The 23,341-nt window shown below is 37.2% G+C and overlaps 1 protein-coding gene across 5 annotated transcripts in view; it reads right to left on the bottom strand.

The window, feature by feature from the left end:
* Positions 1-23,341, bottom strand: part of slc2a9l2 (solute carrier family 2 member 9, like 2) — a 95,414-nt gene that overhangs the window by 45,978 nt on the left and 26,095 nt on the right. For all 5 annotated transcript variants that reach the window (XM_072382650.1, XM_072382653.1, XM_072382649.1 and 2 more), the window contains exons 7-8: positions 9,706-9,838; positions 1,691-1,878 (exon numbers count right to left, since the gene is read on the bottom strand). In XM_072382650.1, the coding sequence (XP_072238751.1) occupies positions 1,691-1,878; positions 9,706-9,838 (321 nt within the window). The remainder of the gene's footprint in view (positions 1-1,690; positions 1,879-9,705; positions 9,839-23,341) is intronic.

Here is a 23,341-nt window from a genome sequence, read left to right as displayed (position 1 = left end):
TGTGCTGCTTCTCTTCATTTTCAGTTGAAATTAAAGTACATGTCACATTATCCACGGATCCCTCTATTTTGGTCCTCCCGTTAGGTGGGTTAAGGAAAAAATGTATTTAAAATGTGACCAAGCAACAACCCTAGGTTCTCCCCTGAGAACAAGACCTAAAATCGTATGTGCACCCCTGGCTACAATGCATCTCCCATTTATCGTCTGTGGAACTACAATGTTGATGATGGAACGATTTGATAGGAAAAAAAAATAATTCCTCTCTTTGGTCTGCATTGTGGATAAGAGTTTGATGCTTGTTACCCATGACAACCACAGAGGAGCAATGACAGATCAACTGTCAAAAAGGCCAAAGCTTATTAGAGTCCATTATAATGTGATAAATATATTGACTCTTTAGATACTCAGAGATCATCAGTTCAAGTCTAGAAAGGACAATGACATAGGTGCATATCCTCTATAGTTTAGTTTACATTGAAATAAAACAAAATTGAACTTATAAAAAAAGAAAAACAAACTGCTTCAGTGTATGGGTTATAAATCACATACATTCATCATCTTCACATTCACTTTCTTCTTTGCTGCTGCCCATCTGCATCACTTGAGGTTTTAGGATTCTTGGTAATAACCCGAATATGCTGCTTAGATGTGTAATGTGAGAAGTGTTGGTAGACTAAGTGGTGGTGCAATGGGACACAACCCTCTCGTCATGCACGACTATTCTTGTTACAATTTCATTCAATAATACCCAAGTGGACTGCAGCTCAGCAGGAGGAGGATGGTTGAATATATTATGAAGACCAAGTGAGGTATAAACAGTCACACTCTGCATCTTCTTCAGCACCACAGAATCCTACCATTTACATAGTAGTCCCAAACACAGAATTAAACAAAGACAGAGTCGCTTTACTTGGGCAAAGAAACTGTCTGAGCAGGACCTCGTGATTTAATATAGTCTTTACACTTTTTTAACTAAATGACAAATTAACTGATTAAGACCGATGTTACTTTTACCAAATTTTTAAAAAATATTTTGTTGTCCTTGCTCTGACACTCCACAGAGCTTTGAGAAATGTGTAACAAATAATTACCAACGCTGCTTTAGCTCTTCTCTGGGCAGAGAAAATGAAAGCCTATTTTCAAAGAAATAACACAAAGGGTGAGAACTGTGAAGGCACATATCCCAAGGGGCGTAAATGCAGTGTGCTGCTACACCTGATCCACCGCTTGACAAGCACTATTGATATTTTTGTCACTTTTGAGACCCACTTTTGACTCTTTATATTTATATTTAAGTTAGGAGTCGCATCATGCTGACTAATGTCTGGCTATATTAAACTGGCAGATTTGTCACTCAACTGTTAAGTAAGGTGTTAAGTAAGGTGTTCACCATAGCAATTGTATAACTGCTGTTTTTGTTATGATTTGCTGCCCAAAAGTGTCCAAAAAAGTGAAACAGTGCTATAAGTATATCACAGTCTTTGCTAGAAATCCCCCCTCTTAAAATTAGGCAGCTCACCTATCATTGCTATAAACTAAAAATATATTGTAACCTAAGAATAAGTTCTAAACTCATATAAATACCAAATAATTTATCTTAAATAAAGAGAATAAGGTACCCTCAATTTAAAATAGAAGAGGTGGATTACACTGAAAATCTGAGACAAGTGAAACAAGAGCTTAATCTTACAGCATTAAGGCCACAGAGCTGATAGCAAGCCATGGTGATGATGATGGTGATGAGCTGCCAGCGAACAGCTGGGCTCCTTAGCAGCTGTAACACAGAGACTGCGTGTAGGTTATCCTGAGCTCGAGCCTCCGCATGGACCTCTTCCAGCTCCTGTGACACATCTTTCTTCCCTAAAAACCTCTGAAAAGCTGACACGCAAACACACACACAAGTATTGTGATAAGAATTATCAAGTGTACAGGAATTATTGATAACAGCCATCATGCTGAGATTGAAGATGCTAGGGATTTTAGAACATAGCATATTCTCACAAATGGAGATGTTTGTTAAAATCTGAACATCCAATTAGTCTACATGGAAATCTAAACATCTCCTGCAGCTTCACTGGGCCCCATGCCTTTGTTATAAACAGCCTACATTCTGCCCTTCATTTATACCCAATTATTTGACTCCTTTTGGCTCCATAAAGTGGCTGTTTGAGGTCATACATTCTTTGAGAGTAAGAAATTAAAAGCATAGATGAGAGTCTGACGTAACATTGTTTAAGAAAACAGGAAGTCTACAACTTAATATATTTAAAGATCAACAAATAGGGCCCAGATCATTAGTCAGTTAGCTCGGTTTGGAGGTTGAATTTCAGTCCATCCTGAAAAGGTTCTGCCCATACCATTCCCAACCCAAGCGGTGACCGGTGTCCTTCAATGATCCAGCTACAGGTTCACCCATCTAGTTTCCCCTCAAATTTTAATTTTAAACCTGAACAAAATCTTATTTAATGGTGACTTTACCTAAGCTGTGTGCCTCTTACACGTAGTCCTGTACTTATTGACACTTCAAATAAGTTGCAGCTTAGAAAAATGTTTGCTGTTAACTTGTACATTTTCCCCTCCATGTGCTTTTTTGTCCAACCTTGTTGAAAACTTATTCAAATGCTATGGTCAAAGCATTTGACCATACTGAACACAGCTTGAACACAACACTTAAACTGTTTGAAGGATGAAACATTGTGACACTTTAACATGTTTTTATTTCTTTTTGTACCAGGTACTCACCAGGTACTTCTGATTAAATCCAATAAGCAGTCGGGTGTAAATGGTGATGAGTTGTAAGATGTCAGAGGTCAGAATGTCACTTGCTTGATAGTTTGACAGACAGTGTAAGGGCAAGCTTGAGTAATCTTTAGTTGAGTGAACACAGTGCTATTCCTTGAGTTGTTTCTATTTTGTCATAATATTGAGCAGTAATATTGAATAATACTGACTAACTGACTGACATGCGCTGGCGATTTCTTCACCTGACACTCTTAATTTCTGACTGACATATGGATGCATGTTCCTTTTACAGTTAACACTGTTTTGCATCTCCTGAGTAGTTTCAGACTGTCAGCTCTGCAGTAACCTAGGCTGTGCCTTTTTTATGTGCAACTGGGTAATATTTTCTTGCATGTAATTTCCTGTCATACTGTCAAAGCATGACAACCCACCCTGAATTTTACCGTAACCCCAGCCGTCAAAACCCAGTCAAATACGATGAAAATCATTGTATTTGTAATGTTTTCTTTTGTGAAAGCCACCTCAGCTCGAAGCAATGCATTTCAGTCAGAAGATTTTTCTTGTGAAGTCCATAGTACCCCTTTAAAGTGTAAATATTTGTACTAAACCTTCAGGCAATCCCTTATATGCTTTTATGAATTTAAATGCCTCCTCCGAGACAGAAAATTTATCAACGTAATATCACATTTTAATGCAGTATAAATGACTCTCAGCCCTTTGTCGTCGTTTGCTGCCTGCAGTCATTTAAGATTTGAATTCTCAATTTCCTGCCATCTAAACTAAATGCAGACATACAACACTATATTTAATCTTTTTGGTCACCAACACAAATGCATATAAGAAATCCACAGAGACCCTCCTTGTTATATGACAGTTAATGCAGTTGCTATATTGCAGGATATCATACTCACAAAAAAATCATTAGAGCCCCCCTGGGGTAAGCTCTGACTAAACCCATGTGCACATTTTATCAATCCATGCACACGGTTTGGTAATCTGTGCCCACAGATTTGTGAATTGAATTGCAAATGACGTCTTTCCTCATAGCACAGGAACACGATCCTTTCAACAGTAACCACTTAAGGATAGATTTAGTGGTGTGTTGTGTTTCTTACAGTACCCTTAAATCTAGATAAAGTGGAGTTGCTTGGCAGTTGCAAATGTCATTATAATGTTTCATTCTTTGTTCTCTATGAGAGAAGAGCCATGCAAATCCACGCGCATCATGGTTTATAAACCAAGAGTACAGATGTATGCAGGCCTTTTTTTTCATCCGTTGTCATTTGGGGGACACAATTTCATTCTTTTCACTAAAGAAATTGCAGTCATTAAACTGACAGAGTAGCACTATCAATTTGTGTTCTCAGAAAATAATTTTGACCAATGTCAGTCTCTTAAGTCTTGCAACATATTTTTTCTCCAAGGCCCCATTGCAGATTACAGTACATTACAGTTATGTGAAAAAGAAAGTACATGCTCTCTCAGTTCTAAGATTTTATAACAGGTCCTGAACAGGCTTTAAAGTTAAGTAAAGAGAACCTCATATGAGTAACCCATGACATATCATTATTTAGTCAATAAAAATTAAGCCAAAACGCAGACACGTTTGTGGCAATACTTAGTGCACCCTATCATTGATTAACATAAAGAAACCACCTTTACAAACAATAACTTGAAGTAATTGTTTTCTGTATGACGTTATCAGTCTCACACATTCTGGCCAACTTTATAGTTCATTGAGGTTTGTAGGCATTTGTTTACAAACAGTTCCCACAAGCGCATTTTAATTAGTTGAGGTTTGGACTTTAACTGGACCATAGTTAAAGTACGCTGTGCTTGAGTTTCACCAAATGTGGAGTTGTCCATTAGGACCAATCAGCTCCACTGCGGTCTCCACACGACATTATTCCAGAAGTCTTGTGGTTTGCTCAGATCTAACTTATCAAACCTAAGCCGTGCTGCCATGTTCTTTTTTAGAGAGAAGAGGCTTTCCTCTGACAACCCTTACAAATAGGGACCAGATTTTTTTAACCATTATTTTGGCCCAATAAATAAAACCTTGGAATTCAAAGAGGGTGTACCTTTTTTTTTCACATGACTGTTGACTATGTTAAAACAACATAATACCAACTACATTTCACTAGAAATTCATATAGAAGATTTGCAGTACATTGTTTAGTTTTTCTCAGTCTGAAGGCCAAACCAGTTATAAACACACATTTAATATGTGAGCAAAGCTGGCCAGGTGTCTGGCAGTCATTTTAAGTTTTGCCACTTTAATTTAATGGACAGGAGAGATTGAGTTGGTGTAAAGACACCCCTCTCCTCAATTTGAGCCTTTCTCCCCTTAAATTGAATCCCTGGGGTTGTGGGAGGATCAGATGGGTAGAGATTAGGGACACAACCCAGAAAAGGGCTTCTCAGAAAGAAGACAGGGTGTTAAAGCACATCATTAGTGAAGTCAGAGTGCACTGGCACATTGTACGGACACTGATCGCACAACATACACACCCGTCAAACTAAAGTTTCATCCACAGTCTGGTTGGGGGCATGCCGTAGCATTTATAAGGTATATGAGCAGTGTGTGTCTGTGAGACTGAAGTGTATAATCTGCACACAAAACACAATGACCAAGCCAACATAGGATATAATAAAATCTCTAATTATAGGATATAGTAATGTTATAGTATAAGTTTTCTCACTGATGTGTCACTATGACACTTTGTGGCCCATGGTAAGAGATTCACACTATCACATGAAATTATCTCCTATGCAGTTTTGAGGTTGCATTATTTCTGAATGGAAAAGGGAATTAAATATGTAAAACCATTAAATGCTAAATCCTCCATAAAATTAGATGTATCAGCTAACCACTAATGCTTTTTATTTAAACCGTGACGCATGTTTTGAATCAGTAATGTCCACTTAAAGTTACCTGTAAAGCAGGTTAATTAAGCCTCATACAGGCTGTAAAAAAATGGGGGTAACACACTTTGTCTACCTTTCTTTTGTTGAAGTAACTGACAAGCTTGAACTCATCACTCTTTTTCTGGGAGTCTCATTTTACTGAAGAGTGGGGTTTATTAAGGAAACTTTGATTTCACTCACTCCAACAGATGTACGCACAGCCATCCTGGTTTTCAGGACAATGTGATCACGGGTAGGCTTTTACATATATTACAAGCCTCCAGAAAAGATTAAAAAAATCTTAAATAAATTCTTAATATAAAGTCACTGTGAAAATAATACAATAATAATAATAATAACACTTCTTGCCTACAAATTCATCTAAAAATGTATATTCAATTACTTTCCCCTGTTAGTTAAATCCAAAGTCATGAATGAGTTGTCCATATCAGCAACACGATAGTGATGTTTGTAACAGTGTGGCAAGATGTCAAAGAGTGCCATTGTCTCCGTGGAGGAGTCAGATTTTTCTTTCCCCATGGGAGACAGCGTGGCTCCACTCTGTCACACTGTTGTGACCAGACACTCACAACGCTACAAGGAGGAGGGATGTGACACAACAGACAACCTTTAAATGACCCTACAGCTTGACTGAACTACTCACTCTATAGTGTTATCATTTAAACCTTACTGAGAAACCGTTAAGTTGGTCCTGTGAGTCTGATCAATGTGTAAGCGTGGAGGCATTTTTGTTTGAATTCACTCGTAAATATTGCATACATATATTGGGACAAGGGAAAGGCAGACATTTTCAAGCAACTCCCCCCCATGTGATCTTATTATTCAAATGCTTTGCCATGAGTATCATCATCTTGGAACACATGGAGATGTAGAATATTAACATTCTCACCAAAGAAGGTTCAGCTGTATCTGCAATGAAGAGTAAAGAAAATGCAATGTAAAATTTTGGAACATATATTGGAAATTATAAAGATTTGCTTAGTGGTCCAATGTAATTATTTCATGATCTGTCAGGAGGTTGGGTTGGAAATTACATAGCTTTGGTTACAACAGAATGCTGGGGAGGGTGATAGAATTGATAGAAGTGATAGATTGATTGTGATTAACATCCATCATCATAAGCCTCAGTAACTACAGCCCTCTTAGCCCTGTCAGGAACTTACAGAATCACTAGGGCTAACTAGCTCAGGCCTATATAACACAAAGTCTGATGCTTTCTACTTAATGCTTATTCATTGGTCACAAACAAAATAGTAAAGACCAAGCAATTATAAAATTAAGAAATGGTTTCAAGGGAATTGCTCAGACAGCCTTTGATATACATGTTTACTCATCTTCAACCTCTGAAACCTTTAAATGGTGGCAGCTACATCACATGACAAGCGATAAGGCATAAGAACATGCTGTCTCTGTCTGGCTACATGACAGGGCCTGCCTGTAAGACCTGTGTGTATTGAAAACAATTCCCTCCTCTGCAGTGCTGTAACACATCCCAACAACATGGTGATTCAGCACCGTGCAGACTGGTGCCAGCATAATGTTGGCTTGCAGCGGTGGGGAAAAATCTCAAGGGAGTCCAGGCGGGATGTCCTTTAAACAGACATTCTTTACTTCCTAAGAGGGCCACTTGTTTCATGCGAGGGTGAATCGCCAGAGTAAAGTATATATCACTGTGCACATTAAGTCAAATTCAAAGGCAAGTAATTAAGCAGTTTAGTAGTTAAATAAATTCACAGCTTAACATTACTTAAAATATTCACAAGAAACATTTGCTTGCTTGGTTCCCTACTAATTCACCTCTTTCTTTGTTTTCTGAATCAGTTGGGGAAAAAAAGAAAAACAGAAAGAAGATTAAAAAAAAGCAGATTTCCTCAGCTCCAATATGCTGAAATAACTCAAAGCTGGAATTATGCATTTGGTGAGAGAAGCAGTATAAGACAAATGGGTAAAGCACAATGAGGAAGTTGGCTTTAAATTAAAGTGCTCCATCAAGTATACGCATCGGCTTGGAATTCCAATGCAACATAATTCAAAGGTTATCTTCAACCAGCAAAATTATACTTTTTCAAAGACAATACTACAGGACTTTAGCACAAACACTGCTTTAATAACTAAAGCAATATGCATAACACTGATTTTTTCTGAATCAAATTCTATAATAACAATTTCATTGAAATCAACAGTAACATGACTTTAACACCATGGTGCAATTTAATATGTGCTAAGAATACCTTTCATCAGATACTACTGAGAGCTAATTAACTTCACATAAATATGAGAGAACAAATGCCACCCCCATATCACCACATGACAGTTTCTATATGGTGCCAATACAAATGTTATAATGTTTACTGTCTTTATTAATGTTCTAAAACTGACATGCCTGTATATATTGCATGTAATATATTCTGTTGCTTCTGATGCATCATAATCATTTTACAGTGCCTCAATATTACTGTACTTACAAAAGTAATGAGGCAAGTTAAGCAAAGCTTTTTTTGCATCTTATAATAAATATACAGCTTCCTGCGAAGCTTTCTGATACTTCATGAACTCCTGCACAACAACTGGTTGAAAATAACCAGGATTTTCAGTGCTACAAAGAACACAAGAAAGAAATCCTTCGGAGAGAATCCATTCATAATGTATGTATATGGGAATAAAAAATCAAAGAACACATACTACCCAAGAGACTAAAATGATCAAAGGCAAGTCTGACGTCATAATTTTCTGCATGATTCGTTAACACATGCACTTTGAGTTGGGATTAAACCACATACTACTTCTTTTCATGTCACATCATCTCATCACTGGACAAAAATTGCATCAGTAATTCTAATTTCTTTAGGAGAAAAAAGATAAGAACAACTATAAAAGCCATTTAACAACAGATCAGATTGCAATAGCACCTGAAACATGTAGCACATTTTTGGCTGAGCTACAAAATACATTTGTCAGGGAAAACTCATGGTCACACCAATAAGTCAAAAGTTAACAACTGAAAAAAATATAACTCCCTTAGTAAAATCTAGAGGTAGTAAACCTGATAGCTCAGGCGATATTCGTCATGGTAATGGAAATCCCGAATAATGTGATCAGCAGTTCTTCAAGTTTGTCTACTCTACTTAATATGAATACCATAAATGTTTACTGCAAGTAAAGATGACTGGTGCTCACAGAGATTAAAAGTTGTACAGCTACTCTTAATTATATAGTAATGTCATGAAAGGACTCACTAGAGGAGTGATCTGCATTTGGAGGTTAATGGACTTTGGTGTTACTACATAAAACTGGTTTTCTAAATAAAATGTGACATGCATTTAATAAGCTGGTGTTCCAATTTAATATTGGTAACCAGTTGAGAATCTATTTACTTATATGTGTTCACTGGTGCTTGGCTTGTGTGTGCACTCTCATCCTATGTGAACTCTGATGTATTCAAGTTGGTTGTATATTGTTTGTTTTCTTATCTGTTAATTATTTTGTGTCCTGCTTCATTGTCACCGTCCTGCATGACTGTACATAAAGCCTGTGGGATTAACGGTCAGGAGGATTTGCATTTTTGCGGGAATATTGGCATCTTTTTTTTTTTGTTGCTAATTTATAGTTTCTAAATTGCACTGCCAGACTCCCTTAATGTTTGTTTAGAGCCGTAGTCGTTAAAGGCCCCTTTTGCTGGAAGACAGTTAAACAACAAGAGAAAGCACTGGGAGTCACTACCTGTGTTTGAGTTCCACACAGTGACTTAAAAACTTACTTCTGTTTGAAACTTCACTTTTGTTTTGAATTATATTGTTTGGATTAAGAAAACAGTCATATGCAGTATGTAATCAGTGCATATTCCAAAGCAAAGACTCCAGTGCAAAATTTGTTAGAATATTAGAATGAACATAAAGATTCTTATGTGGTGACCAGGGTGGTCTTTTTTTAAAACATTACCAGCGCAGACTGTACTGTGGCACATGCAGAGTCTGGTGTATGCATCACTGAAATATACTCAGTGATCATAGTGTTTGTTTCTGCTGTGTTTAAAACCTCTTTCTGCTCCCGCCTCATCCCTCCTCTCCATCAGCAGGTAGCGAGGACTCTCTGGGAGGAAGGGCAGCACACACAGCTGCAGTACTGCCGGAAATGCCAAGAAGGAAAACAAGTAGTTCCACCTGGACTCCTGCAATCAGAACATCAACAGAAGAATTACATCAAAGCTTCAGCAATGGAACCGTTTCAGTATATTTGACGAGCACATTTGATAAAACAGATGTCTTACAGCTGTTATACAACAATCCACTGAAAGAAAGAATGCATGCACATCTCTTTCATTTACAGATATAGTTAGTGGTTTCTGTAGTCTGTGGTTTCAGAAAAAACACAAAGGCCCATTCAAGTATGTCAATTCTGTCAGTGTCATGGACTCAAAACTTTGTGCATATATTCATCAAATAGATGTGTAATGTCTGTCTGGGTTGACTCCTGTCAGTTTCTGTAATCAAGTGAAGTTCTTTTCAAACTAAGAAAGCCAGTGTTACAAGGCCTCAATAAAAACAGAGTTTTTCAATGTCAAATAACTGAAAGATAAAAGTCTTTAGTTTCTAAAGATATCAACCAAAGTGTTAAACAAGGACGATGTTAAAATAAATCTTTTTGACCCTAAATTTTTTGTTGTATCGCAATTATTTTAGGAAGTGAATGGAGTGGGATGACGGCTGTCATCTAAATTGTATTCAGTGTTTTTACAAAATCCCTCAGTAATATAGATATTTATATAACATAAATATTCATCAAAGTCTGGCAAAATTATGGAAGCTGGTAATCAACAAGGTCTTTTTGGCGGCTTGATTCAAAACAAACAGAATGTCACAACGGCTCCTGAGAGGGAACACCTGGGAAACACAAATGAAAACTTTCCTCAGAAACACCCCATGAAATATTTTGCATTTTTCATTTGAGTCAAAAATATTCCTTGAACACATCACAGCAATCTGACAAACAGCGTACTCAGTAACATAATTAGGTGCATTTATAATTAGAACTGATAATGAGGCCAGGTGTTGTGTGTCCACCGACAGATGTTAAACTACTCCAAACAGAAACAAAACTGTGCAGTTTAATAGAGAATCTGACAGTGTTCAGCTTACAAGCACAGCAATATACCTGAAAACTACTGATCTTCGTCTAAATAAAATGCCATCCTGGTTACTGGTGCTTATATGAGTTGTATTTAGAACGTTTACGTTACAGAGCATAGTTCACCTCAAATGACTAATATTTACATCCATCCAGAACCTTTATTGTATCTATATCCTTGAACAGAACACAGCTTGAGTTTCTGTCTTGCCTAAAAAGTCTCTTTTGTACCTACAGCCATCCTGTTCTTCAACAGTGCCACCTTCATCAGATACTGTGAACACTCCTGCAGAAAATTATTCAATGACTGACCTTATCATATATCATAAGTCATATGGTCAGAAAATGCTGTTTACATGGTGTTGTCTTATTCATCGTAAGGACTGCATCCGATTAATATCAGAATACCGAAGGACAAGTATATGACAGTTTTTGATGAGCACAAAACCGAATGTATAAATCAGCAGGAAGTGATCAGGAGAGTGGGTACAGGTATGCTGATAATGAACAGGTGTAGAAGCAAACCTGAGAACAAACTCCAATATCCCTGGTGGAGGAAAAAAGGTCCAAACTGAAAAAAATTCCTAACCAAAGACTGACATTCAGTCTGGGTTAATGGCATATGAAGTCACTTACCTACCAGCTATCTCTCTCACACAACACCAATGGAGGATTGATTCTAGGTTGTACACTACAAGCATTGTGTCAAACACAGACACAGTATATCTGCATAAAAAATTAACCCAGTGGAAAGACTTCAGGATTCAGAGTCCCACCAATTGGCTGATCTATGTTCCATGATCTAACCTCAGCAAATGGGAGCAGAACAGTTGCAGTTTTCCAGGCACTTGGAAGAAGGTGTCCTTTGAATAGAAAATGTCAGCTCCAAACCCATGAGAGCTATGTTTGTGATTTAGATGCCTAACCTTTATAGGAGAATGAAAAAAACTATTAGGCTGTAAAACCTCTGAGATAAGGAAATTTACTTTTGCGAATGCCTTAACTTTATTCAAGTAGTACGATTCAATATTCACACTTTATTACAGGTATTCTGTAGTTATTGTCTACAAATGTCATCAAACTGAAGAAAGATACCATTTACTGCTATATATGTTAAATTGAGAGGCAAAAAACAGAAAGTGGTCACTACACCCTCCTTATTAGAACGTCATAAAAATACTCTGATCCTTATCAGGTCTTAAAATTCGGTAAATAAAGCCTCTGTTACAATCTGTGTTGTTTGTGTTCTGTTTCCTTGGTTGGTCTTGTTCATTGTTATTAGTTTGTAGTCTAGTCTTTAGTTCCGCTGCCTTCACCTGTGTTCATTATCGCCAGCTGCGCTCATTCACTAATCACTCTCCCACAGTATTTAAGGTGCGTGGTTTCCTTCAGTCCCTACCAGATCCTCGCTGTATCTCCTCATGTAACTTTCTGCCATTTGAGTTTATTCTAGTTTTGATTCTCTGTGTTTTTTCTTGTGAGTTCTTAGGTTTTTTGTTTTTATTTTTCAGTTAGGTTTTGGTATGCTGGCTGGTCTAGTTTTTTTTTTTTAAAGCAAAATCAAAATGCTAAAGCAGTGTGTGAAGTCCACCTAATCTGTTTCCATAGGAATATGTAGCAGCCAGGTGCTGTTAATCAAATGCTTCTAAATAATTGTTTATCACCAAGTGTGAGCGCCTCCATAAACGCAAGCCTTTTGGCAGTTTGCTGGTCTGGAGCGTTCAACTGTAAGGAGGAAAAACATCAGCATCACCATCAATCTGGGAAGGTTTTTTTTTTTTTTACATTCACTTATACTGACTGATAAGGTTTAATAACCAAAACCACATGTTTATCTTTACAGATTGAAAACTATTTAGCAAAAAAACATCACAGTTTGCCTTAAAATAGACCATCTTACAATGTCTATTCCATTTTAGAAATCTTTTCTTTCCCATCTGCAAAGCACATCAAGAAAAAAAATGTGTAATGCATAGTGTCCGTCTGTATAAAGCATGCATTTATATGTGCAGTTTTACATTGACACTTGACTGACATGTCGCACTTGTATGTTTGTTTCATTTGGCATTACTTTATAAAGGTTGATAGTTTGCTATTGACACAGTATAATTAGCTTTATTTATTCAGGAAATTTTACTGTGATTAAGATATTCTGGTTTATGTCAGGACTCTAGTGTTAAGTGTCATCTTTTTTTCTCCTCTCTTCATACAGCCATGAGATGTCATGAAGCTTTACCTCAAGCTTTGTCTCAAGCAAACTCCTCAGCATCCCTACAAAATATATTGGATGAATCCCAATATTTCTTTAATATACTCTGACAACATGATGGCAGAGGTTTCAGCTATTTTCGAGTGACAATATTACCTAATCTCCATTATGCATCTGAAATTAGTGAAATCATTCCCTAATTTTGTTTCACTTACTCTCTAAAGAAAAAAAAAGATTTTCCTGTGCATTTCACGAACTTCCACAAACTACCTCTACAATCAAGCATAGAGTCTGAAAAGGTTTGCAATATGAAAGTGAGAAAAGTGGACCCAGACTGAATTGTGAATTATTACTCTTATCTTACACAGTCCTTAATTATGTTTCTCAGCAATGTCTGTCCGAGATATTTAATGGAATTTGAAAAAATATATGATGTCTGCCTTTTTCATCTGTGACAGATAGTTCAGCTCCTTTCAGTGATCCCGAGCAATCAATCATGAGTGGGCTCTGTATGCCTCACGGAAGAGATGTCGCGCTGATATTGAGCAGTGGACCATCTTATCGAAGCAGGAGATAAGATTACTGATTAGATTAAACCTTTCAGACAAAAAACATAACCTGTTCTGCAAATACCGATTTCTGTGTTTCGTACCTTTTAACACCTCACTTGAACTCAACGTTTTACCTCATTATGATTCTCTGGTAACATGGTATATTTCTCCTGATGTTGACAGCACTCTCAAACATATTATTTCTGATCCAACCAGCAGGTCAAGAGAGAAAATGCTACTTGATGCAGTGATGGCCCTGACTCCCTCCTACTCCCTTCGTGGCTGTTTCAACATTTGATGTTTCTTTATTTCCAACCTTTTTGGATTTGGGGTTGTGATTTTATCGAACAAATGATTTAATTTTTCATCTCCAACTTAAATTGTGCTCTCTCTGTTTGGCTATTTTCAACAATATTTTAACCGGCATTACAACACTAGCCTCAAAATCAAAGTGGATTGTTCCCATTATGTATACACTACTGTGTACTTGAATTGGCACTTGTAAGGCCTCTGAATAATTGATGAGTTCAGAATAGGTCCTGGCATACACAGTCATGCATGCAAATGCACGACATAGCAGTACCGTCAACAGTATGAACTAAATACGTGCCTTTTGGTGTCTTCCAGTAGTGGCATTTAAATGGAGGAAGTTTGATGTGACTATCCCTTCAACCCTAATAATAAATCACAACTAAACAAACCCTGCTGTGTAATTTTTCCCTTCAGTTAATTCCTAAGAGAAGTTGGATGCTGTATATTATCATCTTGTGATTGAACAAATCCATAAGATAAAACCTAGCTTTGTTCTCTGAAGATGAAACAAATCAAACAGAGCACAATGTGAAGCTCTGGCAGCTGTTCAAAGAAGAAACACGTAGAACCAGAGAGGGCTTGGTGTGAACATGTAACTTCTCAGACAGTGATAATGAAAACTTCAGGTGGGCCACATCTGTGATATATCCAATTATACAAGCAAATGTTCTACATGATAAGTTAGTTGTAATTACATTACCTATGCATTATCCAGTTGCTTAATGAGTCTGTTCAGTGGCAAACTTCTCCAAGTTTAGTCCCACAGAGGTTAAAGCCAATATTCATTCTCACAGCAGCAAATGAGATTAAGACTGTCACTCACTGTTTGCTGGACATCATTGCAAATATAAATGTTCTGTGTTACTGGGAGTGTAATTAGGTAGTTCATAAAAAAAAGTCCACTTCTCACAAGACAACTCTGCATGTGGCACACCACATGATATGAAATTCAAAAGCATGGAATTAAACCTACTTAGATAGCTAACTCAATGCAAGGATATTTTCTCTTAAAGTTAAGTTTCCAGCTTCTATTGGTTACACTGGTCCATCCATCATAAGATAGAAGATAAATATAGTAATAATATAGTAATTTTATGTCTTTATAATATCAAGGAAAACACAAAATTGCTTCCACATGTTTTCACAAAGTCAGAGCCTATTTTGTGAAAAATCTCATTATACCAGAATCTCAATCTTTAGAAAACTGTAAGTGGGCATCTGCCCATATCAGAAGAAAAGCCCATAAGCCTTCTGTCTACAGCTCCTTTTGATGAATGTCACCTTCTCCATAATCCTGTTTTGTTGGTGGGGTGTCACTAGAGCAAACTGACAGTTAGTCAGTTTATAATACACCTTGCAGGTGTATTATAAAACCATTTATAATTGGGGGAGAAACCACTGAGATTCACATATATATGAGGGGCTAAAGAGGGCTGTTAAACTTTAAAGTTCTACATTTGTGATGTTTATTGTGTGTTAGAGAAACAAAGTGCAGTAGGGTAACAGTTTGATATTTCAGATATCAATATTACTTTCACATCTACACTATTGGGCTAAACACAGTTCTCTGTATTCTCTCCAAATGCAAGTCTATATGTCACTGTGTCTCATAAATATGTGGAACAATCTAAGCTGTGGGCTGCTCTTAGTAGTGCTGGAGGCTGTTGTTGGTCCTTTGCTCTGCTGTGGAAAAGACACAAGTGAAAGTAGACAATGATTTGTTTTATGATTTAAAGATAATAAAGATTGTCCAGTGCAGATGCTGTAAGTTTTTGACCTGTACCTCTTTGCTATTAATGGTTGATCTTTTTGTTTTTGGTGCTTTGTCCTCTTTGTTTACAAAATATATTGTTGGCCCTTCCTGCTCTAGTTAACTTTCAACCAATCAGCATTCGATTAACACATTGTGCCATCTTCTAGAACCTACACTTTGTTAGCTTTTTGGAGGACTGTATGTCTGTCCATCTGCAGTTTGAAAAAATGGGGATAAAAAGGTATAAAATAATCTTATGTCTGCTAATTATAAAGCTCTTACCAGCAGGATAAAGACAGGAAGCAGAGGGAACAGTTAAATCACCTCTGTCTACGGAGAACAAAATCATCTAATCAGTGACTTCAGAACTTCTCAACCAGGTAATTTGATGTTTTCTGAATCTATGATCTCATCATAATATGAGAAGGTGTAATTTGAAGCTGGAGAGATGGTGCACCAGGCGCAACAACATTTGACAAGGACGACAAAATCTTTGGCAACGTGTACGGTTTGCCTTCGAAATGAGTAACAAATTCCACAATTACAGGTAAAATGGTTAATGGTCTAATCATTTTTAAACTACTTGAACTATTTAAAACTCTAGACATCTGAGACCAGAGTATTTTCGATTTCCCTCTCACCCACAGTTTGGTTAGTGTTAGGCAGCAAACCTCTTGGTTAGGGTTGGAAATAGATGATTTGAAATATGTCTTTCACAAAGGTAATTCTGCATGGTAACAAAAAAGAGGCCATAGGCCATGTGGGTTACAGTTTGATGCAAAGGCACACTGACAGAATACAGTGTTGGCATGTGACAAGTTATTTATTGATTCCAGGTTCAACTCAACCCTATTGATGTAGCATCTTTCAAACACAACTATTAAAAGATTAAAAAACAACAACAACAAAAAGTTAAAAATAGGCTTTTTCTGAAGAGGTGACTTTAAAGTTTTGCTGGGAGCCAGTTCCAAAGGAAAGGAGGATGAAAACTCAAGGTTTTCTGTTTCCCCATTCTAGTCCTAGAAATTCTGAGGACACAAAGGACCCGCATACCTAGACCAAAGAGTTCTTGTAGGATGATAGAAAACTTGGCTTTTAGGGCTTGGGTTTGCATGTAATGAGTATTTTAAATCAAAACTGGAGAATAGTGATCTCTCCTGGCAGTACCATGCAGTACTCTAGCCTCAGTGTTGGATTGACTGAAACGTCTCCAGGGAATTGTTTTGGACACCCAGCTAAGATATCACTGCAGTGGTGCAGCCTTTCACATAACTCATAATCTAAAGCAGGGATGGGCAACATGCGGCCCTCACCCTCACTCTGAGTGGCCCCTAGATTAATTTCTGAAAATGATAAAAGTGTGTCATCTACCGCGCCTGATCAGTTTTAAATTGTAATAACATAATTTACCACTAGATAGCGCTTTGTATGCAGACGCAACTTCCTATGTGCTTACCCCGGGTCTTCTCCATCAGTGAGGAAGAGAGGTCAAGCCATGGCGAAAAACAGCGCAAAGAGAAAACTTGCTTTTCAGGTGAAATGGGAAGTGGCTTATCTGTTGACCCAATTTAAAGGCAAACCTATGTGCCTAGTTTGCCAGGAGATGCTTGATATCCACTCTATTGTGCACCAAGAGGCAAAGCCACAAGTTTCTCATTAAAGGAGATCAGTCATGCTAGGGGAGAGGTACAGCAGGTATTCAGGGAAAATATTCAAATAGAATTTTAATGTATGACAACACTGGAAAAAAAAATCACTGTATGTGGTTATTTATTTGTTTGCTTCAAACCTTTTGTTGATGAAGAAGAGTAGATCTGTTATACATGCATTTGAGCTTGAAATATATTAAGATGCCGTGATTATGTTGGTTTAATAAACATACAGACACGTACACATATTTTGGTCTTATTCAAAATGGCATTTTTGTCATAAATCTGGTTAGGACGTGCGCTGTCCTATGTGGCACCCTGGTAGCGCTGATGAAGAATTGTGGTCCCCTCCATCATTTAAGTTGCCCATCTCTGGTCTAAAGGCTATGCTATCCTCTGTCTCTCAGGTTTGAGTTAAGCTAAATTATGAAGTCTATGCAATGTAAGCTCCACAGCATGGCTGTGTCAATTTAGCTTTCTCTCTAAAAGAAAGGATGCTGTACCAAAAGTTAAATCTAAAATGTATTTAGCAAAATTGTTGCATTTGATATTTAACTTTCCATAATAACATTTTATATTCAACAACGTCTGAATGGAACAGGATTCCATGTGACCATAGGCCAGACTGAATTATGGAGGTGTTTAGGATTGCAAAGACAATAGATACTGCATACACAGGTCCTCCATACAGAAAGCTTGCAGAGGAGCCAACATGTTTGAACGCCATCTCTCAACAGATGCTTGAGCGTGCCTGCACATTAAGCAAGTTGACTGAATGGTTTAACTCCCATGAGGATATGGGAACAGCAAACTGATATATCACTATGAAAATGTAGCCTAGCAACATTTTTGCCATGCACTAATGCACACTTCGGAGAATTACTTTAAGTCCTTCAGAGTCATGTTGCAAGTACAATATATACTCTTATACAACTATTGCATTGGTTGCTTCGTGTCAAAGGATGACAAAATACTGTGATGTTAAACTACACAGAGCTCAAAGCATAAACATACAGCACACACATGTACCTTGTGTGTATTGCATTATTCATGAGCCCAACAAGTTTACAATGTATCTAACATGAGATGTACTTTAGTCACATCACCCTCAAAACAATCAATTTATTCAAATGAAACCACTGACTGTTGTGGTGAAGAATACTCATCAACGCCACTGAACCTAACCTACATCTGTGTTTGGACAAAGTCCCTTTAACTTAAGCCACTAACAAGAGAAGGCCTGACAGTCTCACAACCCAGGACCCACAAAGATCATGACATTCATCATACTATATATGTGGCATGAGTGTGTGACATTGTTCTTGTGAAATGACATGGAAAAAGGCAAGTTGCAGAATACATAACAGCTGTTGCACAAAGAAATGCAACTCAATATGATATTTATAAAGGTCTGCAGGTTAAAACGAAAGATGGAGCAAATCAATATCAATACATTAAAAATGAGTCCCTGCATTTCCAGGAGCAAAGTCTCTTCACTGATGTATAAATGTCGAAGTAAGTCGAACCAAGAGTAAGGGGAGGATTTACAGACAGAGAGACTTGATTATCTCAACACTAATTTAATTTTGCACATAAACAAAGAAAAAAATATACATATATATATAGTTAAATAGATAGATATAGTTATGTACGTATGTATTTATATATATATATATATTCTTATTGCTATGTTAAAGACAACTGGAAAGTGCATGGCATGAAAAAGACTTTTCCAAAGGACAGCCATAGAAGCACAGGTACAAGAAGCTAGCAGAAAATGTATAAACTGTAATAAAGGTGCCATTATGATGATGGGCGTTGATCCACCGAAATTACGAAAAGGGAAAATATGCTTGTAGCTCTTATAATTGTTGGAATGACAACAAATGTGCAGCTGCAGATTTGCATTATGCTCATATACAGCACAAAGGATAAGCCCCAAACAAAAGAGGACTCAGACACAGTCAGGTCTTTGAAGTCTTTAACAGGCGCTGTCACATGACAACAACTGCACAAGACTAAATACTGCATAAAAACTTCCGTTTCAATTTCAACTTCAGTCTCAGCTTCATTTTATGACAATAACAAACAAAAATCAAACATCCTGATATTTGTTCAGAATTCTGATGGTGATCACTATTTAGACAAAGCAGCACAATGTATGTGTCTTCTAAGTGTCAGACAGCATACTTTTAGACTGAAAGCTTGCAAGGATTTGGGGAACTTCTTAATAGTTAGAAATGCTTTTTTTGTGTGTATTACATTAAACATATAATTGAAACAATTGTTTCCCAATTGGCCATTATTTCAGAAACTTTGCATCCGTTTCTCTTAGCATGTCTGTGTATCATCTTGATTCAATCTAGTTATTAATTTGGCATTTTATTTTAACCTCTTCTTTATAATCAAATGAAGAAGAAAATAAAATCTTTCACCTTGTTGACCTTAATTGCCTGCAATTAAGAGGGCATGGCAGGTATTCAATTCATAACATTTATTTTACCCTCAACAACCACAAGTGCCAAAGGATATGATTTCAGGCTATAAATATAGTAAATTAACTCAGGCAGGAGAAGAGTGCTTGATATTATTAGTCTTCTGTTCTCATGACACAACTGGCTTTGGAAGCATATGTGCTTCAGGCTAATGTCTGTTTTTTAGCCCTAAAAGATAAACTGAAATCTTTGCACATAAATAATCAAGTATACAGATGATGGATCCCTGTCATGGAAATGCTTCAGCTAAAGGCCAAATCAACAAATACTGTGCACAATGCTTGCATATCATGGAATGTAACGTGAGAGGGGATAATGTGGGTAAAATTTCCTCTGGGGTAAGAAAGGTGTGGCTGACAATTCCTGCTGCTATCCAAATTAAATTAGGGACCAACAGAACCAGACACATACAGTACTGTGAAGGGTAAGTATAGGGTGTTTTTATATATCTATACAGTATATTAAAAAAACATCAAGCGCTGCAGTGGCCTGATAAGGAGCCATTCATTTGAATCAGGTGTGGTGGAGGAGGGAAACATCGAAAACATGCAGGGCAGTGGGTCATGAGGACCGGAATTGAGAAACACTGATATAAACAAAGTGGCTGATGTGCACAATGGTTGTCAGCCAGCCTGGGAAAGCAAAGAAAAATAATTAAGTGTGAGCAGGGGTGGAACTTCTTTTTCAACCCCCCTCTCAAGTGCCAGCTCAAGCTTGAATGTCAAGCCAAAATGGAACTATCTGTCACTGAGGCTGTGAAGTTGAAGAAGTCAGTGCTGAGCGAGGAAACCTCATCACATAAAGATCTTGGCATTTAAACCTTTGTGGCCATCTCTCACCTTAATGTCATGGAGGGCACAAGGCAGAGACATCAAAGACATTAGAATAAGGTTTGAATCAGAAAGACACAAAGAGGTTGGAATGGCTAAATGACATTAGAGGTAACTGATTAGACGTAAAGTGTTGCTGGAAGCAGCAAATCAAGCAGCAAATCATAAACCCCATGTGGTTTATACAAACACGTAATTTTCTACAGAAAAAATAGTGATACGTCAGGACAGAGAATAAATTACTAATTAAATCTCAACACAAAATTTTATTTTATTTCTACAGTTTTTGTTTTCTGGTACACACAGCAGTTTTACAATGTAAACTGAGTGTGTGCATTAACTTAGCTTAACTTAACTTAACTTAGTTTGTGTCATTATTTTTACTCTCCTATTCTCTGAGATAACATTCTATTTCCAAGAGTATATATTCATTTTATCTACTCTAAAGCACTGAGATCTGTTTTGATAACAACATGACTTTGATTAATTCCTCAGCATTAACGACTGACTTGCACTCCTGACAGTAGTTTGCAGGTGGTGAATTAATAATTCGAACTATAAATAGCCACATCAGTGTAGTGCAGAGTGTCTGTGCATAATGTCAGCTCCTCTGGCATTGAGAGAGAACTTCCCTGATGCTGCGCAGTTTATGAATTTAGATTTTCTCCACTGCTTCTCATTACATGAGATTAGAGAAGCAAGCACAACCATTGTTATGCAAATATGTAACTAATGGACGGTTTCCAGGTCACTCCAAACCGACAGGACAGGAGGTATTGGCCTCCACATCTAGGTATTGCTCCTGCGCTCAGCTCCACTGTGACTTACATTTAGCAAAACAGAACCCCGCATAAAATTCGCTTTATATCTCTGACAGATTGTGTTTGTTTTTGGTTTCAAGACCAAAATGCCTTCGACTGTTATGAATGAGACAAATGAACACAGCCTCGAGCTTGAACGTTTTACTGTCTTTACTCCAGCTGAAATGGATGTCCTGCAGCTCCTCAAAGTGATGACTACTCTCAGAAGACTTGACCATTTTCAGGGCCGTTGGTGGAAAAACACATCTTCAATCATGGATGTGCTGTAAAGTCTGTTTTCAGCTTTATTTCTGTTTTGGAGTAAAATACAAAAACATGTCAAAGTGGTTTTCAAATATGTTCCTGACATTTTCATTTTCATTTAATAAATAGAAAAGATGACATCCAGAGATATACAGAACTATGCAACTCTTGAGCCACCCCTCATTTCTTTGCAGAGTATTTTGCTTCCGAGGAGTCAAACTGGTCTCTAATCTTAAAGGAGGGGGAAAGGTTCTGTTGTATCTGCACATAACAGACAATTTAGCAAAGAACCAGAAGTATAGTATAGTATAACCAGTAGCACTTTGTTACTAGCAGCCTGTTGCAGACATATATAATTTGTTTGCATTTCTTTAGATGTATCTAGAAAAAATGCCAAGAATAACAGTAGGACAAGCATAAAATCCCACTTTTTATAGCAGTGATTCTAATCTAAGAGCTATTAGCGAAAAGATTTTTGACATATCTCAGGATGGGGTGGAGTGTGTCTTTAAAATAATCTGAGGAAACTTGACAAGTGGAGGACAAAAGAAGAAGTGGCAGGTCTACAAAACTATCTCGAGCAGATAACTCTAAATAGGTAGTTTTGTTGTCTGAAATGAACAAAACAGCAACAGAAAACAAAAAATATGGAATTACATTACCAGTTTAGTTTAAAATCCCAATCAAAAGGATTCAATGTTACTGTGCTAGTTGGAACTCCTGTGTTTTATTTCTCTACATCACTACACCCACCAAGATGCAGATGTACATCCCTACCCTTCATGTTGAAAAAAATTCAATTCTGAATTCAATCTGACAAGAGATTCTTTTTGATCAAACAACCTGGGAATGAGAATTACTTTTTGTAATGAAGACTTAAACATTATCCAGATCAAAGGGGAAAAACAAATTCTCTTCAGTCATTCTCCACAAACAGTAGAGTGGAGGAGGGTGTGATGGCTCGTTTTGTTCGCAACAATTATTTGTCATGGTTGAGGCCACGTTGGCCCTTTTTTTTCCCATGTTCCAGATGTTTCTTTTAAAGGAAGGGTAAAACATTTGTTGGTGGGAGGAACAGTCACCTTAAAAAAACTTTAATCTTTCAAATCGATTTAGGTTTATTGTGTCGTTAAATGCTGGCGAAATAAATGTGACAGCCTGTGACTAATTCACAGTCTGGCATACAACTCATTCAGCAGAGTCGGTACAATCCTACAGTGTTTGTTTTCTCCATGTGTATTAGGTGGGTGTATCCACTGCTTTGCAGCTAGAACTGAGCTGAGAATCCAGTTGATACACCATTTAAATGGTGTGTAGACTCAACAACATTGTGCCAACAACATTGTGTGTCTGAGTAAGGTGTTTCTCTTTTTACAACAGCTCATTCATGAATCAAGCAATCATACTCATACCATACCCATACTCCTTGTTGACCCTATTTAAAGAAGACATATGCCTTTTTTTTTTTATCAAAAAACAGACAAAATTTCCTGAGAGCCTAATGAGAGCTTGAATAATACAGGGAAATAGAACAGAAACTAATTTACACCTCTATTCAAGCATACCATTTCAGTGTGTGGAGAGATCCATTTGACTCCACACTTTTGAAATCTGTAGAACTGAATAACCCTAAGAGTATATCATTATTGTATGTGAGAGCGTACAATAAACAGACTTTATCTAA

The sequence above is a fragment of the Leuresthes tenuis genome, unplaced genomic scaffold, assembly GCF_036924035.1.
Source record: "Leuresthes tenuis unplaced genomic scaffold, fLeuTen1.0.hap1 SCAF_3, whole genome shotgun sequence".
Lineage (NCBI taxonomy): Eukaryota > Metazoa > Chordata > Actinopteri > Atheriniformes > Atherinopsidae > Leuresthes > Leuresthes tenuis.
This window is presented reverse-complemented; position numbering and strand designations above follow the sequence as displayed.